Source organism: Parasteatoda tepidariorum, chromosome 7, assembly GCF_043381705.1.
Source record: "Parasteatoda tepidariorum isolate YZ-2023 chromosome 7, CAS_Ptep_4.0, whole genome shotgun sequence".
In the NCBI taxonomy this organism is placed as follows: Eukaryota; Metazoa; Arthropoda; class Arachnida; order Araneae; family Theridiidae; genus Parasteatoda; species Parasteatoda tepidariorum.
This window is the reverse complement of record NC_092210.1, coordinates 88,468,781-88,488,963: the sequence shown is the minus strand read 5'-3', so window position 1 is coordinate 88,488,963 and position 20,183 is coordinate 88,468,781. Positions and strand designations below refer to the sequence as shown.

Genomic DNA, 20,183 nt, shown 5'->3' with positions numbered 1-20,183 from the left:
CAAGTGGTAGCTAAAAAAAGAATATATAAACGTGCTATTACTATTTTTCTTTACTATTTTATTACTATTTTTTAAGTGGTTTATTTTCAAAAAAAAATATGGGTGTTCACCGTATTTTCTTTTATGCGTGTTATTTCTTAAAAACTGCAAACCTGAACCAACATTTAATTTTTCATCCATGAAATATTATTTTAGGTGAAACTTTTAAGTAGAAAATAATTATTTTAGTACAATCTTTCTGTTGCCGATTTCTTATTAGCATAAAGCATTGCTTTGTTAAAATTTATCAAGTATTGTTTTCAGCTACGAAGTTTTTGAGCACTACTCCCCTGAAAATGTCCATTTTCGAGTGGACCACGAAGATATGTCGACCGTATTAACTTATCAGCAGGCATGCCTATGCATTTTTAAAAATTAATAACTAAGTTATTAATTAAGAATATTTAAGAATAATTAAGACTCTTAGTTACTAATTTAGAATATTTGTAGCTACGAAAAAATAATTAAAATATTTTTAAGAAATATATCTAAATGATAAAAATTTCAGGGTGTTATTTTGAAACTGATATGTTAGATGAAATTGAACTTTTCTTGCTACTGTTTGCTATCAGTTTTTGAAGGTGTAGATCTCTCACATAGCTTATTTGCTAAAAGGTTAAAGGACTGTACAGAAAACGACAGAAATAACGGTAAAATTTCAGTGCGTAGTCAAGAACTTTTGTAAACTATCAACTACTTTTGAACTAATCCCAAGAAACTGAACCAGTAAGTCGATTAAAAACCTCCTCTCCCGTTTTGGTTTCAAAGTGATTTTTAGACCTGTTAACAAAATCAAATTTTAATCTCTTAAGGAACCTATTAGCTTTGATAATCGCTGGACCACATTTCTTGTCAGTGCCGCACATCGGGCAAATTAAACGCGCTTTGAAATTTAGACTTAAGAAACACAATAGATAGGTCCGTTATCGAGAATACAATAAATAATCAATCTTGGACACAAATTCACTTTCGACTATGCCAAAATTATTTCCACCTCAGGCATATCAGCCTTAGAATCTTGTTTTATTCATTTAAATGCTGATTCTTTTGTTAACGACATTAGTTAATCACTACCTTCCCATGGTGCGTGGAAATGCATTTTACTCTGAGTTGCTCCTCTCAGCCACTGTGGTTTTCTTTGTTTTGTTTTTTCATCTTTATTTTTAATCACTCTCTGCTACCGAGATTTTTATAGTTTAGCTTTTCACCTTTATTTTCCATGCTTCTTAGGGCAACTTAACGTTTTTTTAAAAATTTCAAATCACTTTTGTTTTCGTTTTTTTTCATTCACGGCTGGCAAATCTTAAAAATGGGTGCTTATTTTTGACCGCTTGAAACATGTCGACTGTTATTTGCTATACTTTTTGAAGTTTTTTAATCAGGCAACACTTTTATCATGTCTATTTCTTTTATTAGTGGTTTCAAACGAAATGACGTAACATTTTATAATTGCAATATTTTATTAGACATTTAAAAAAAAAAAATAAAAAAGAATACAGATGTTATTTCGTTTGTGCACAGACATTTTTAAAATGAATGAGCATCTTTAGAATCGACACAATTAGTTCACCGTTACACAAAATATCGGAAAATTAAAACATTTCGATTTTATATTAGAACCCGTATGTTGTTTTGGGTAGAACTTGACTGGTGAAAACAGGTGTCCTGATATCGATGAGATGACGACTGACAGATGGACATGCACTTATTCTCGTTTGTAGACTCTTGTGGAAACAACGCTGCCAGCTTCACATGTCTGCAAAAAAATGATAAGTTTTAATTTTAGACTTTGTACTAATTAAGAACAGGAAGTGTTTCACGCCAAATTTACTAATCAGCAGTTTTTGTTTCCTATTTACTAGCTTAGAACAAATTTAGTGACCGGGATAGCCTGGTCGGTAGGGCACTGGGCGCATGTTCGTGGGTTCGAACCCCACCGGCCGAAGACTCCCCTTGTAGTTGGTGACTGATGCACGTTCGCAAAAGTCCTCCTAGGGCAGGGGTGGCGAACCTTCATGCACCAACGTGCCATTTTTTCTAAAATATATTTTAGTGAAGTCATAGACGTGCCGACATATAGTTTCAACTTCGTGATTATTGGGTAAATAATAATACTAAATACTATCAACTCAAAACTCTTTATTTACTACGAAAAAATGCAATTCTCAACTTTTGCAATGTCTCAGTTATACGCGTAATTCAACTTAAAGTAACATCAGTGTGACTTCTGTTGTTGCAGATTAGATGACAAATAACTTATATTAGGGTTATAAGATGTTAGTTTAAGCAGAACTGTTAATTTTGTTTGCTAGTTATTTATTGTTCGCTTGCTTTTTTTATGGCTATTAATTGCTTTTTTTGGCATTAATTGTTCTCTTTTTTGTGAATTTTAATTGAATTGTTAATATGCTTCATAGTAAACTTTGTGATCAGTGGCGTGCCCAAAATATTGTGTCGCGTGCCATAAGTGGCACGCGTGCTACTGGTTCGCCATCCCTGTCCTAGGGGTACTGGATTGGAGAAAGTTACGATCTGTTTATAAATGAATGGATGTATGAATGGGTCTGCCTTATAAACAGGAGCGACGCATGATGTGGCAGAAGTCGAATTCTTGGCCATAGATGGAGCCACTGAAAAACAAGAAGCGCACCTTTTGCCTTCGGTTTCACCAAGCAGGCTTGCTAGTATGGCAAGTGGCATTAGAACCAACCAACCAACAAAACTAACTTTTTTGCTTTGAGATTAGTCCTTAAAATGGGATTTTTTTCTCTCCATAATTATAGAAACATTTGCTTTCAAAAGTGTAGGGTTTGACAAAAAAATATCATTAAAAATGCATTAGATAGTGCGTTTTTATAAACTCGTTTTCGTATAGGTGAGTGTGGAATATTTCAATTAAAATTTCGACCACTCTCCGACGAACTAAATAGTTCTAATTTAACCTAGATCTCCCGTCCATAGTAACCATGCAAACGTCCACCATTTTTTGGCAGAAATATCGAGAATTTATCGTCAATCTTTATCTGAAATTTTAACTGGCCTTCCTGTGTATAATATTCTTGCAAATATCAACCATTTTTTCCTCATAATCCCTCCCCAACCAATATTTCCACACTAGTTTCATCCCGTCAATTTTTTCACAAAATTTTCATTGTTTTGCTCGTCTACGTGTAAACATGAACCGCTTTTTCCAACCACGGTCCATCTTTACTGTGTAATAACTCTCTGCGAGAACCGATTTTCCCCCGTTATTGATTTGAGAAAACCTTATAATCCTCAAACTGTATGAAATGTCGATCTAATCGAACTTAATTCTAAATGTCAAATACTTCGAAAAAAACTTAATGAGTAAAAATGGGTATTTATCAGTCATAGGACCCATGAAGCTAAGCTCGCCAACACATAAGAGCAACCCCCGACTCTGACTAACACAAGTTGCTGGCTACCGATAATACACTTAGGTATATATAAAACAAACTATACTATCACTATTTATAGTTATCGAATATCAAGTTATATCGTAGTAATTATTGATATAGTGTATACATTTTGTTTGGGTAGTGAAAATATAGACCAATATTAAAAAAAAACATAAATTAGCTAAATGTGAAAAATATCGCGATATAGTGTTAAAGGTCTATATTTTTTGACAATACATCATGATATTAAAGTGCCTAAATATGTGATGAAAGGCAAAACTTACGACTGTCAGGGTATCTCCAGATACTTCTCGGACGATTTTTACTTCCTTATCCCCATGTTGAATTTGGGTAAGTTTGTTTCCGTCACGTGTAACCACCGTCTGTAAGAAAAACATTCTTTAGCGAGGCAAGGATAGTTTAAGAATAAAGTTAACAATTATTTCATATAATTCTGTGAAATTTTATTTCCTTATGTTCAAATCTCATTTCGGTACACTCGTATTAGTAATGTTGGCCAGGGGGAGTGCGCCTTTCTCCCTGTTCAAAAGAGGTTAATTCCAACGGGCATAGTCCCACAGTGGACTGATCGCTAAGACACGGTTCCCAGCAGATCACCGAAGTCAAGCATCACTGGCTGCAGTCAGTGTGCGGGTGGGTGACCACTTAGATTAGTCTGCGTAGGGACCGAGGGTGTGCGGTATGGGTCCTCGTTAAACTGTTCTACCGTAAAGTGCTTGACTTCGCGTGCAAGTCGTCGGGCTACCGAAGCGGGGGTGCCATGCCCTCTGCAGAGGATCAAAATTGTGATGGCATGTCTTCGGATCATCCTCAGGGATGTTTCCCAGACCGTCGCCAATAGCCCATTGTGCAGCTCTAGTGCGACGTAAATGAACAACAACAGCAATCCAACGGGTATATTTTAAATATGAGGTTTCAAGACTTGATTAAGAGATGATAAACTTCAAGATGGCTTTATCCTCTGATTAAAAATGTCAGCACACAGATTTTTTTCTTCCAAAATGCACATTGTTGCACTTGACAAAATAGTTCATTCATTTGCCAAGTCAGGACAGATTTGACGCATTACTGTTTGACACATTACGGGGATGACCAGGTACTGTTACATAGTGTTTGACACATTAAGTTGAATAGCCAGGATCATCTGATAAAAACATCAGAGGAAAAACCATTGGCCTTATTTAGTTTATAATGGTGCTCTTGGCACTTAAAATGGTGTTTGGATGACAAAAATTTAGTTTCACTGATTTTGTTTCCCATACTATTGGGATAAAATTCAAACCTAACCTTTGCATTCATCTACAATTTTGATTGTTGAATTTCTGCTTAACCCCTTAACGATCGGTTAATTTTCAAGAAAACGTTCATAATAGTGCCTATTTTTTTGGCTTTTGTATTTGTATTACGTATTTGATTAGTTCTAGCATCTAGCTTAAAATAAACTAACTACCTACAATTACCTTAAAAATCTCCTGGTACTGCCATCTGGTGTGTAAAATGAGAAATAAAATGTTTTCCGGGCAAAAGAAATGAATTAATTTTATTCTTCTTGGCGCGTTACTACTGAACACTCCAGCCCGTCAATGTCACGGGAGTGAGAAATAGAGGGTGAAACCTCACCCCGTCGTTTTCACGGGAGCGAGAAGGAAGGGGTTAATTGTTTGTAATGTTTTCAATTCATCACGGAAAAGGAGAAAAAAATAGTTGTAAAACTTATTCTTACCTTGACTGTGGCACCATCGAGTCTCTTCTCTTCGAACTCCTGGCCAAGCTTGAATTTGATTTCGGAGCTTTTGAAGGCAAGGGTCTTGATGGAGTAATCATCCCCCTCAATCTTGATCTCCACAGTTGGCTTTGATGTCTCAGCCAGTTTGCGAGTCACCATGTTGACCCCTGCAGATAAATAATTCGTGATTAATATTTACTCTCAACAGATTGCAAGTAAAGTTGCTATACTCTAAACACATGGTACGAGTCAGTTTTCGAACTAGTTATTCCTTTGGAAGAAAAAAAAACGTATATAAAGATATAATTGTTTTTTTACAAGGTTACCTAGTATCTTAAAAGTTTAAAAATTTCATTTCCATTTAAATAATTTAGAAATCTATTTCCCAAATTTAAATCTTCGTTTTTTTTTTAAATTGAAAATTACTTAATTTCTCAAAACAGGTTTTATATTGTTGTCATGATTTGCAGCAGCAAAGTTTCTTCCTATGGAAAATTATTATTGTTTTTTAAGTAAATGATAAAGTGTGGTTTTTGTCGCAATCTATGTTGACCATTTAGTGTTCAAGTATTATGTGTAGTAACCTCTATCAGCATTAATTTAACTGTTATCTACTCAATTTGTTTAATTATTAATTTATTTTGATGCAATTAATAATAGTTTTTAAGTAAATATTTAGCTCAAATTACTTTAAATTCCTGCTTGCGATTAAAAGCTGAAATCTTCACTGACATCGGGGTGCAAGCTTTCAACCTCTTTGACACGTTCTGAGATGTTAGTCCCATAGCTACACCGAGTTTTTTCAAATTTTTAATAGTGCTCTCGAAGAGATTTTCGAACAATGTGCATTTTTCTTTTTTAGAAACAATATTAAAAAAAATGAGTTCCCCGTTGAATCATAATATGGAGCCAATTTGCTTTTAACTATATGATGTGTCCGAAACATATTTCCGTTCAAATTGAACTACAATATCAAGTAATCAAGTTTTAAAATTACATAATATGGTTCAACTCACCATTTAAATACTGTATCAAATTAGCAGAACATATTTTTATATTATTCGGTGATTATAAATTATCTTTTATTAAAATTACGAGATTTCAATGAATTTTTTTAGAAACATTGTTGAAATTGCTCCGTTAATTAATGATAAAAAAATGCCCTATATTTAGAGCTATATTAACTTTTATTTTTGGAGTGTTCATATTCAATTACAATATCAGCTTAAGACCTCGTGTCTATTATAACGGACATCAGTTTGAAATTTCTGTTACTTAAATGAATAGTCCTATGAATCAGATACTTTTTGTTCAGTTTGATAGTCTAAATCTTTATTATATTTTTGAAAATTATAATTGCTTTTATTATTAATTACACGAACTAGTCAAATCCGTTTTTGGAAAAGTGATATCATTAATTTCATTTATTTATCTCAGTTGAGTTCTAACTTTTACCAATCTATAATTAAAATTATCAAGAATTTTCCGAAATTGTGAACGCTTTACGAAATTTTACAATTTTTATCCAAAAATCCCAAAATTTGCAAAGAAATATAAATGTTATTCTGTATAGATAGCATACTTTGTACCAAAGGAAAGTACTCAATTACAAAACTTTGCAAATTCTAATTGAAGGGGATTTACATATGCATCAAATTTATTTGTTCCTAGTTTAACAAAACTTAAAAGATTAAAAGCACCGCAAATTTTGAAAAAATTTATTATTCTCTGATTAAAATAGTTCTTTACATAAATTGATATAGTAGTTAATAAAAATATAAGTTTTCCTTTTTTTCGAAAACTTGTGATTGCGTAAGAAATAGTACTTCTGATATAAATCTATCAATACATTCGTTTTAAATTTTTATGCATGAGTCACATTCGAACACCATTGAAAGAAGATTTAACTGAAATCAGATATAAGATCTTGTGCAATACCCTAAACATATTCACAAATGGACACGTCATACGAAGCGCTATTCAATCTCTCGCAGGAGATAAATTTTTCAACTCAGCATTTCTTTATCTTTTCAGCACTAACGGTTAGCGAGTACAGTTGCAGTTACTAAACTTATCTTATCAACTATTCTAGGGTGGTCTGTTGATTATGCATTGAAAAAAAGTCAAATCAGGCAAATCTGATTATTAACTGTAACTGATAACCTTTTAATGTCATATATGGGAACCCTGCACCCTGAAAACGCCCTAAAATGGTGATTAGATTATTTTTTCTAATTTTTTTTTATTCCTTTCTTAACCGTCGCTTGGTGAACTCAAAGTCCGTCTCTGACATGGATAGCTTTATTTGGATTAGATAAGCGAAATTCAATTAAAAATTTCTCGGAATATGAGAAAGAAAATAATTATGTGAAGTAAAATATAAATAAATAATTTGGCGATTTCGCGAAATGTTGAAACAGAAATTTTTTTTTTTTTTTTGACGTGAAAAGGTCGAATTTCTGGTGTGATACTTTGATTAGGGATCAGATCTGAATCTTGAGATTCTGCTATATATCTGTATCTCACGCATAAAAAGCAGTCTAAACTTAGCTTCAAGTTTCGTACTATTTTTCTCTTCCAAATTTATACACATGATAGTTAAAGCTTCCATTACCAAACACTTAAACTTTAAATTGTTAAAAAAAAAAAAAAAAAAAACAAGATCGTGCTTTTTAACTTTTAAACTAGTTCGCTAAGTAAGACATTTCTAGAACAGTTTTCGTTCATAGTGTATTCAGAATTTGATGGAAGCTCAAGCTTTTTTTAATTGTAGGGTCAAAAGGAAGAAGTGTTATATTGGATCCGAAATTTGAGACGTCATGGCCAATCGCGAATAATAATAACAAGTGTGAACAAAAGACAACAATAATAGTTTTTAAAAGTAAAAATAACAAAAATAAAATAAGTAGAAATAAAAAAAAAATTTCGAATGATATTTTTACAGTGAACCACCGAAGGAATACTTTGGGGAATTTTATATTGTGTTTTAATGTATTAGACACAACGTGATAATAGCACAACGTGAACAACTACAACTGTTCAAGACTTAAAATTCTTATGGTAATTAAAATTATGAAAATCTAGTATGAATTCTCGTTATATGCATATAATCTTAATAATATGGTTTAAGAGAAATTACTTTTTATAAATGTTACGATAAGTACAGCTTTTTAAAGAGTGATTATTAATATTTGAATTTTTAAGTTTTAAAATTAGATACGAGTGACAAGTTTGAAGTTAACCGCGATTTTGAAAAACGTTATTTAACAAAATTAAAATAAGATCTAATATCTCGATCTCTTGCCACTTTATTCGTAATCCCCCTTCTTGTATGAGGGTGGTCTCTTTTAAAGATCGTTACTTAAAGGAAGATTTAAAACTGCTGCGTATCAAAATTATTTATTAATTTTTTTTTCTTTGCTTGTACAAAATATTACATTCACGGGAGAGTTTTTCAATTTGTATATTTCCTAGTATTCTGCAAAATATTTTAATATTTATTCAAAGCTATGATGACAGTTACACTATTAAAAACATTAATTTTTTTAAGGTGCTTGTTATAGCAAAAAGCATATTTCAAGCAAAAGAGACATGTAGACGAGATATTGCGTCGAATACTAAAAAAAAATTAAGGAATAGGCATTAGATTGTAGTTATAAATAGCTCTAGTTATGGTAGGTAAATAAATTACATGGATAAATTATCTATAATAAAAGACGAATAAATCACTTGAGGTAGAAAATGTTTTATCAAGGCATATGAAAATTTATAGAAATACAAAACTAAATTTATAATTATTAAATTCAAAGATAATCTTTTTAAAAAGTTAACTTCTGGACTAACCATATAATTGTTTTCCCTTAATACACTCAGTGTCGACAAAATGTTTTTTTTTTCCTTATAAAAAGAAAATAAGAAAAAAAAAAGAATCTTGTTTGTGCATTGCAGAAAAGTAGCAATTGATTTTTCTTGTCGCGTGCCTTTTTTAAAATTTATTTTGCGTTCTTTTTTGGTGCATTTACGTGACACCATGACTTAAAAGATTTTTAAAAAAAAAAATTTTATACGTTTTTTTTTAAATAATTAAAAATTGAGTTGCATTAAATCAAGACCTTATTTGAACAGTTTAGTCGAACTTCATGTTTAATAATTTGAAATGCAGAGCAGTAAAATATCACGAGTTCTCTTATCTTATTTGATTTGTGGTTCTCTCTGTTTGGTTGCAGAAATAAGCAGAAGGTAGTTTTGAAACAAGTAGAGTTTTTTTTTATGTACATGAATGTGTGGCTATAACTTCCTTTTTTTAAATAAGTGAAATCTGACCACTATTTAAAAAAAGCCTTCTTATTGGCTCTCACAAGCACAAGAAACCACATTAAACGAATACCAACTTTCAAAGAACTTTTATTGATTTAGCATTTCATAATATTTTTTTCTTTTTTCTCTAGCTTTATTTCTTAGATTAGAGTCAGGTAACAATATATATGATTTGGATTTCCTTTTCAACGATACGCAGTGAGTAAATAAAGAAGTTTACAAATATGTACCAGCAAGAAAAAAGAAGATAAAATTGCATCTAAAGAGTACAATCTGACTTAATCACATTTAGAATAAATAAGGGCCTATTTTTAAACAATATGAATGAATCTTTAAAAAAAAAATGGACAAAATATCTAACTCATTGTACGGCGGGCTTATCAAACAGCTTTTAAACACTATCTCTGTTATTTCAAAGATTACATGCATGAATGAACTTTGTGGAGGGGAAAAAACGCCCTTTAAACTTTATCAAATGGAACCATTTTCTTCCCTTCAAATTCTTATCTTGAAAAAAAAAATGTATAATGTTAAAAAATGTATATTCTTAGATTATTACAGTTTACATTTTGTAGATAAATAAAGCCTGAGAAAGCGGAGATAAGCGAATGTGTTTGTTCTCATTAGATTAAGTCATTTTCCGCAGACGTGGTAGGTGTTCTGTTCAAAGGTTCATTGGCGTCTTTGAACAAAGACAGGAAAAGGACTTTTATCGAATTCATCTCATTTTTGAATTTAACGAATTAATCCAAGGTTAGACACGTGTTTCATATCTCTGATGGGATTTTTTTTTTCTTCTTCCAATAATCGAAGACAGAGTTAAATTTTTCTAAAAAAGGAAAGACATGTGATCACTAAATAAAGCTACCTGTTTTGTACGCACTTTTGAACTCAAAATGCAATATTTTTTTAAAAATAATTTGTCTTGAATCATAGTATGGTTGCAGTTAAATCTGGTGTCGATTTCTAGAATAAATAATAATGCTTTTAATATTATAATTCGATGATAGGAAGAAAAAAATTCCGTTTCAAGCATAATCGGTCATAATAAGCCACATTTAAAAATATTAGTAAAAGCTTTAAATTTCACACATACTTCATATTACAGTCTAACCACGCTATAGTGAACACGGCTTATAGTGAACTCCCGGATATAGTGAACGAAATGCTCGGTCCCGTGCCTTNAACCCAGATTACTAAATAATTATAATTACAAATTAAAATCTTCAGAGATGAAGGAAAGTGTGCCATTTACTAAAAGGGATCAAAAATACACGTTTAAGTTAATAACCAGGAGTTTGTTAAAACATTTATTGGGTGATTTTAAAATTGAAAATAAAAATCGTTTGCTTTTTTTTAAAAAAAAAAGATTCTCTCAGCAATTATATTTCTGGAAGGCATAAATTACAAATTATAGAGTATTTATCCTACTCTTCAAATTCCTTTTAGTAAATCCTCTACTCTACAATTTCCTTTTTTAGTTGCCAGAGAATCTGCTACTAGTTGGGCTAAAAGAAAAAACTTAAAAATTGCGTTATAATGACGTCACTGGGAATCCGTTCCGTTCACGGTTATAACAAAAACCCAGATTACTAAATAATTATAATTACAAATTAAAATCTTCAGAGATGAAGGAAAGTGTGCCATTTACTAAAAGGGATCAAAAATACACGTTTAAGTTAATAACCAGGAGTTTGTTAAAACATTTATTGGGTGATTTTAAAATTGAAAATAAAAATCGTTTGCTTTTTTTTAAAAAAAAAAGATTCTCTCAGCAATTATATTTCTGGAAGGCATAAATTACAAATTATAGAGTATTTATCCTACTCTTCAAATTCCTTTTAGTAAATCCTCTACTCTACAATTTCCTTTTTTAGTTGCCAGAGAATCTGCTACTAGTTGGGCTAAAAGAAAAAACTTAAAAATTGCGTTATAATGACGTCACTGGGAATCCGTTCCGTTCACGGTTATAACAAAAACCCAGATTACTAAATAATTATAATTACAAATTAAAATCTTCAGAGATGAAGGAAAGTGTGCCATTTACTAAAAGGGATCAAAAATACACGTTTAAGTTAATAACCAGGAGTTTGTTAAAACATTTATTGGGTGATTTTAAAATTGAAAATAAAAATCGTTTGCTTTTTTTTAAAAAAAAAAGATTCTCTCAGCAATTATATTTCTGGAAGGCATAAATTACAAATTATAGAGTATTTATCCTACTCTTCAAATTCCTTTTAGTAAATCCTCTACTCTACAATTTCCTTTTTTAGTTGCCAGAGAATCTGCTACTAGTTGGGCTAAAAGAAAAAACTTAAAAATTGCGTTATAATGACGTCACTGGGAATCCGTTCCGTTCACGGTTATAACAAAAACCCAGATTACTAAATAATTATAATTACAAATTAAAATCTTCAGAGATGAAGGAAAGTGTGCCATTTACTAAAAGGGATCAAAAATACACGTTTAAGTTAATAACCAGGAGTTTGTTAAAACATTTATTGGGTGATTTTAAAATTGAAAATAAAAATCGTTTGCTTTTTTTTAAAAAAAAAAGATTCTCTCAGCAATTATATTTCTGGAAGGCATAAATTACAAATTATAGAGTATTTATCCTACTCTTCAAATTCCTTTTAGTAAATCCTCTACTCTACAATTTCCTTTTTTAGTTGCCAGAGAATCTGCTACTAGTTGGGCTAAAAGAAAAAACTTAAAAATTGCGTTATAATGACGTCACTGGGAATCCGTTCCGTTCACGGTTATAACAAAAACCCTGATTACTAAATAATTATAATTACAAATTAAAATCTTCAGAGATGAAGGAAAGTGTGCCATTTACTAAAAGGGATCAAAAATACACGTTTAAGTTAATAACCAGGAGTTTGTTAAAACATTTATTGGGTGATTTTAAAATTGAAAATAAAAATCGTTTGCTTTTTAAAAAAAAAAAAGATTCTCTCAGCAGTTATATTTCTGGAAGGCATAAATTATCGTTTTCTACCTTTAAGTTTTATTCAAATAAAAAGTAACGATTTTGGAAAAGTAATGATTGTTAGGCTTCGTTCGCGCTCCATTGTTTTTGTTCTTATTACTTTTAGTTATAATAAAACATGGCAAAAACTAGCTTTTAGTAAATACTGGTTTCAGTAACGATGCACAACATTGTCAAGAAAGAGAAATCCAAATTTGTCCAATACGTTTGTCTTCAGGTGGAAAAAATTGCTTCAAATTGTTATTTAAAAAGAAATCGGAATTCTCGAATACTATAAAGGTAAGATTCTTTCTGTTTAAAAATTCTCCATGTCTATCTTTTTCGTTAAATGTTAGAAAAAGTAAAGTTGTAAACGTAATATCTAAATAATAACCACTGCCGCGAATAAAAAAATACCGTATTGAAGGTGTTTACTTTTAAAATAATTTACTAAACAACTAGGACCCTTCAAAACTACTACATCTACAAAGCTTTGCATACAATAAAATTACAAAATTTGTTTTGTTTTATAAAAAAAAAAGCTATATTCAGAAATAGTTCAATTCCTCATATTTCATTTTCATATTCTCATATTTCGTATCTCATATATTCAATATATAATAAAATTTATTACATATTCCATTATTTTGTACTAGAGAGCATTCTACTCATATACGAATATTGTCATAAATATGATGTCGTAATATATATAATGTCATTGTTAAGTGGAATTTTGATACAAAAAATTTATATTTGGAATTTAACAACATGTCTATGGATTCAATTTAAATCTGATAAATGAACTGGCTATTCAGGTTTCTAAGTTATAAATACAACTGTTTTAATATTTCTTTCTGATGTCTACATAGTGATTGTCTCAGTATAATATCTTTCCTGTAGAAACTGTTGAATGTTTTATAGGCATTATTTTACTGTTTTTTTCTAGATATAATAGATTATTTTTATGAAAACCTTTTGCAATTTTTATATTGTCTGATTTTCACGTCCAAAAAAATTTTTTTTTATCAAATTATCTACCATTTTATCCTTATACATCGAGTAATTTTTGCTCCAATTGGTTTTTAAAATTTTTAATTTATATAAGTTTGTATAGACGCATATAGTTCTCCAGTAAAAAAAAAACATTTTTATTTATATTTTTTATTTTGTTTTACAATTAATTTCGTTTGCATGTTTGTGTGTTATTCCCCCCCCATGCCCACCCGATTGACACTCGTCGAATCATTGCTCCGACAGTTAGAACTGATAGTACAGAGAAGGAAAGAACATCCTTGTCGAACCCAGGACCTTTCTGAGGTCAGCTCCCTGACCACAACACAGTCCGGTTGGTCTTCTTTTATCAAATTTACTATTCCTCGATGCTATGTCTATTGTTTTTAATCTCAATGTGTTTTAATTGCTTTTCAGTTGCCTTAACGAAATTCTTACCATAAAGCAATAAATGTAGAAATACTAGCCTGAATTTGCGGTTGATAACAAATATCTAAAAATCTAAAAAATAATCTTCTTTTAGAAGTCATTTTGAAGCTTCCATTGAAGCCAATTAAAAGTCGCGATAATTTTACCCCGTGATATTCTCTAAATGTCAATTTTTTTTTAAAATATTAGCAAAGCAAATTGTAATTAACAGACTGTCTCTCGTTTTTATTTAAAAAGTGGCTTTGATTGTCTTAGAGTGACTTTTTTACAGTAACTCTGAGAAAAAAAATCGATCAAAATTACCAGAAAATGGTAAATTTTACAGTGTTTCTAAATCTGAGAACACGAAAAAGCGCGGTAATTTTTACCTAAGCACTTTGGCAATGATTTGGGTAGAATTAACAATGATGTAGTTTTTTTTAACAAGAGTTAAAATTTGGTAATTGTGGCGAAATGTGGTAATTTTTTCATATCTTAAAGCAGCTGTTCCTAAATCGTCTTCCCCGGAATTCCAAGGTTACGTAGAAAGGCTGTAGGGAATCCGAGAATTTAAATTCTTAAAATCTGGAATTATATTTAAATCTAAGCTGTGAAAAATAATTTATTTGATATTTTGGTTGTTTTAAAAAAATTAATTAAGTAGAATTCCAGCAAAAAAAAAAAAAATTTAAACTTTCAATTCAGAATAAAATGTCCATATTCAAGAAAAACGAATAATGTATCAACGTTTACAAAAGTTTTTATTTATTATTAATATTATTATTTTTAATTTAGATAATTTTATTAATTTTCAGCAAATGTTTATACCAAAAATATATTAAGAAGTAAATACCAATTCAGGTCTGCGTATTCAATTATTATTCGACATAAAACCTGTTATTTTAAGATTTTTATTGATAAAACGATTATTGCATAAAATTTCAAATTAAATATTATCAAAGTAATTAGTTTTCTATCTCTGTTTAATGCGTTTTATGCTTCTAATTAATTTTATTTATGTATTTGGGGTTCTGCTATAAAAAGCTTGATCATTTAGGGTTCCGTAGCCGTAAAAAATTGGGAACCGCTGCCCTAGGACATGACATGAAAGCCATGTATTTGGTTTAATTCATTTTTCAGCTTTGTATATTTACTAAATGTGTGATAATAATATCTATGATTTTGGAAACTAAAATTTCCGGTAAGTTATTACCATATGAATAATTTAATGATACTTGGGTTTTATTACCAGAATTATGATTTTTTTTTTAATCAGAAATATCTTTATAATAGAGTATAGTAATTTTACCAAATTTTTTCTCTCCATGAAGCAATATTTAAAATATATTTCAAATTTTATTGACGATTTTCTGTTCCTTTATTTATTTATTTAATTAAACTTATTATATTATTACCTAGAATGCAGTTCTGCAACATCGAGGGAACTAAATGATGTACAGATATATATTTAATATTAGGTATCAATTAATTTATTGAGTTTATAAGGATTTATATTAACAAGGAGCTATTATAAGGATTATTTTCGTCGAAGTACAAACATATAATAATTCCTAACTGTCACATTAAATAAATATATTCAACTATAATAAAGTATTTTAACTTAATCGATAAATTCATATTTTGAATTATAATTCAAAAAAGCTTTTGTTCAATTATTTCAGAAACAATTAAAATAAATAAAATAGAAGTAGAATAGTGATAATTTTTAATGTTTTTTTGCCGTAATTTTGATAAAAATTGAAAAACTAAAATCAGTAATTTAACATGTAACATAATAATTAATAATTTTGTAAATTGAGTTAAAAGCATCTTCAAATTTTTTAAATTTAAATAAAAATTTTAAATTTCCTAAAATCAAGAGCATTTTATAATATGTTATGGCTACCGATAAAATATTTTGATTACTGCTGATAAGAACTAAAAAATTAACAACTTAATATAGAATCAATTTTACCACTGTATATCAATTTTACCATTGAATAATTGAACCATTAAATTTTTAGTTCAAATGCTTTCTGTATGTTTATAAACACATTATTTAAATAATCCTACTTTTTTGTAAGTACAAAAATAAATATAAGCATAAAAATATATAACTGTAACGTTAATGCAAGTAAAGCTAGGGACAAAATTTTTTTTATTTCTACTTTAACTAACGAGTAAAAAAGAAATTTAATTTTAAAAAAAAACATCATCATATAATTTTTTTTTGTTTTAACTCCGTATAAGTTCATTTTTAGTTTAACTAAGTAGTATCTGTTTTGTAAAATATTTATACATGTTTATGCCATAAATATATGTTAGGATATATTTCAATACTTCTCGTAAAAAAATTGATGACGATACTGAATAACTTTCATAGTTATCATAAAAAATCATTTAAATAAATTTAGATAAATATAAGTTGGGCTATAAACATTTTTATTTTGTTCTTTTTTTATTTCAGATTTTAAAAATTTTATTTGGAAAATTTTAAAACTTGTTATTTACATTTGTTTAATTATTTTTATTTTTATTTTTTTAATGAAAGCATTTATATTTGGCGAATGAAAAGTTGTGAAATTAATATATTAAATTTTAAAATATTTTTCAGTTGGGCAAAATTATTTTTCGAAAATTTTTTTTTGTTTTGCTTTACGAGAGTTGATCGCGTTTGAGAAGGAATTTTATTGGTAAAAATAATTTTTACTTGTATGAATCATTTGTACTAATATTATATTTATTTATATAATCGGAAAAATTGCATTCTTTTGCTTGTATTTATATGTGCAAAATAATAAATATGTTCTATGTAACAATGTGAGACCTTAAACTCTTTAATCATCTTCATTAAAGAATTTAACAACAAAAATCTCTTTCAGCTCCAAAAAATAGAAAATTTTTGGAGTTGTAATTTGAACTCTCAGAATAGAATGAGTAATCTCTGCTTATGTTATTTTTTGTATTAATTAACCTATATTCAAAAAATATTTAAAATAATTATTGAATAGTTCTTGGTTATAGTTCTAGAAGTTTTAATTATTAAGTATAAAAGAAAAATAATAATGAAATGGATGGCACATCTGGCTTTATTGAAATATTTCAAGTGAACGTGGAGCTTCCATTTAATAGTTTCGGAAAGTATATGTAAAATATTGAAATTTATGTTTTACAATAACTAAAAATATTTTTTTTAAAATTTATTTTCATTTCCTTCAGAATTACTTTTGGTATAAATTTTTGGAGTTAAAAGAATTAAATAAAAAAAAGGAATAAAAACTTAAGTGAAAAACGAAATTAAAAAATAATAAAAAATTTAGAATTAAAAATTACCAATTTCCTTCAAAAATTCTCCAAAATTTTCACTGGAGACCAACTTGAAGCTTCCTTGGATATCGGCCATTTTGGAAATTAGAATTATCGTTTGACAAAAAGCTTCAAATAAAATCTTAATCTGGCAATGAGACGGCGGGAAGTAAAAAGCCAAGGAGAAGTGTTTATATACGAGTCCCCCGCTTCTTATCACAACGTAAGTCTGAGACTGGAGTAGGGTACTAGCATCATCCAATCAGAATCGACTTCGTTCCTTATGAGATAAAATTTTATTTAAGTTTCACATATCTATTCTTTTTTCTTTAAAAAAAAACCAATATCATGTATGATTCAGGGTCATATTTTTTTCCTGATTAGTTATTAATCATCATCGAGAAAGTGCCGGTACAATTCTAGTTGATATGATACAATAATCAGAGCTACCTCACAATAAGAGATATAAAAATGATATCATATTATAATATAAAATATGTATATAAGGAATTTGCATTTTGTAACGAAATAACTTTTAATTCTTTTCTTCTAAATTTAAAGATAACTTGAGATAACTATGACTTGTGATTATTAAATGACAAGGGAGGGGGGGAGAATAAGCAGATAAAACATCCTAAAGGAGGAGTTTTTACATCAAGTAATCGCTTTCTTTACTCATAATTTTTTAAATCTCTTAATAATCATATTTCTTTAATTATGTAACTGATAACAGTGATTAAGGACTCTGCTATGTCCAGCATTCAATCTGTGAGTCGATGAAAGTTACAAAGATGAAAGGCGTTCTTATGGGAATGGGTGATTTCCCATTAATTATTTTTTTTAAGTATGATACACTTGTGCGAATTAAGTAAAAGTTCGTTTTTGGAGTTTCAACTATATTCTTAAGAAAAATATTTGGATAAATTTACTGATATTTTTAAAACTAAACCATAATTAAAACATTTTCATTTAAATCTTTCATTAAGAGAAATAAAATATTCTTTAAACTTAAAAAATTGTTTTCTATTTTTTGAAAACTGATTTTCTGAAACTATTTTTTATATAACTGATCACAATTTATATATCAACTATAATAGCATTAAATATTATTTTACTCAATATTTTGAAGTAACTCTTCCTTGAATTAAATGTCTAAATTTGAAATTCGAGCTTTTTAATGTTTCTCAACTTTTGGAAAATTTTACAAAAAATAATAAAAATTATTGCAATATCTCACACATATAGGTGTTGCTATAAATATAGGTGGATGTAATGTATTAAAATTAAAGAGTATGAAAATAAGTGACTGTGACAATAGAGAGTTTTTGCGACAACAGAATTTAACAGCGAAAATTCATTTATGGTAGAAACAGTATAACTAATACTCAAGTCACTATTTTCAAAAGTAATTTATTCTTAAATTTTGAAATTCACGAAATTAATTGAAAAATTACTGAGGAATTAAAATAAATCCAGTCTCGAAATTTTTTGTTGGATTTTCCCCACCTTATAAATTATTGATGAAAATTATTAATTATTGAAATCCACATTAATCTCTGAATCAGACTATTGTTGAAAATAAAAATGCCAAAAAGAAAGAATAATCCATGTAGTGTCCAATATGCTTAATTTTTTTACCTGAGTTATATTATTAATATTTTTCTAAAAATACAAAAATTCAAAACTTGTAATGTTTAAAATTACTTCGAAAAATAGCCTGCTGTAAAATCTAGTTCTTAAAAAAAATAGATAATATTTTCTTAACACATAATGAATTTTAAAATTTGTACTATTTACATGATATAATTAATTTACATATGGACAATATTATGCTAAATTTAATTTCTAGTTATTAAACCTTTAAAGCTAATTTTAGCATGTTTCTTATAAAATAGATAAGTGCGAAGTTTCCTTACAGTTTAAGGGAAAACTGTCCCAAAGTAACTCTGGTCCCAAAGGACTAATAATAAATATTATTGGTCCCTTGAAACTGACTCTAAATTTATCGTTGGTAACTGTCTGTCCCTGGAATTCGACAAGAGATTTGGGTGACGATTAACACATGTGATCTGTTTGTCAGTCTCTCGGATCTGTCGCTTCTCCGTATCCTTATCTCTTGTTTATGCTAACAAGGGGTACTCACGAACTGACACTTCCTAAATTTGATGAGTTTTGGTTCATAATAAGATATAATGTAAATATTGCCGAAAATGGAAACATTTTTCTCTACACAACTGACCAATAATCAAATATACGATGCCTTAGTAATTTTACAGTTATTTCCAATGGTGACACTAGTCTGGGGTTCCTCCTAGAAAAATATTTGAGAGAATCACCACACAAAAAAAGATAAAAAGAAAAAAGAAACAAACTTGAAAATTAATTAATAAATTAATTTATAAATAATTAATTATATTAATGCAGAAAATTTTAATTAATCCAAAATAACACTCCATACATTTAGGATTAAAAAAACAGATTTAAGTAAGTGGGGTGCGTATAATTTTAGTTTAACATACTAGACATCATCAACAATAAATTTTGAAGTTTGACAAGCTCATGATAAAAATTGTAAACATGCCTAAGAATATTGTCTGACATAATTACTTGTGCAATTATTTCTTTCTTACTTTTCGGTTTCTCTCCTACTTTAAGCATAACGAGCGTACTATCACAATCGCTCAAATTTTATTGATGTTTGTTGAAATAACAATAACTTAATACAAGTAATAACTAATTTCATTAAGAATTATAATTGTCTATTATATATAATTCTCTTACTTGGCTCCCAAATTTTGGCTGTATTTCTTTTCCGCCGGTGGCAACGTTTGCTTTGTTTTGAAAACACCAAAGCATTCTGCCTTTTAATGATGTGTTTCTGATCTAATATATATAATTCTCTTACGTGGCTCCCAAATTTTGGCTGAAGTACTTTGTACAACTAAATAAGATTCTTTTCACAACA

At 29.0% G+C, this 20,183-nt stretch overlaps 1 protein-coding gene across 1 annotated transcript; it reads right to left on the bottom strand.

Moving 5' to 3' along the window:
- Positions 1–1,480: 1,480 nt before the first annotated feature.
- Positions 1,481–17,377, bottom strand: LOC107450537 (fatty acid-binding protein; the record flags this gene model as incomplete). Its single annotated transcript, XM_043042929.2, is given in 4 exon segments — positions 1,481–1,795; positions 3,743–3,841; positions 5,203–5,372; positions 17,246–17,377. Coding segments are annotated over 4 exon segments (390 nt in total). The 3' UTR covers positions 1,481–1,744.
- Positions 17,378–20,183: the final 2,806 nt, after the last annotated feature.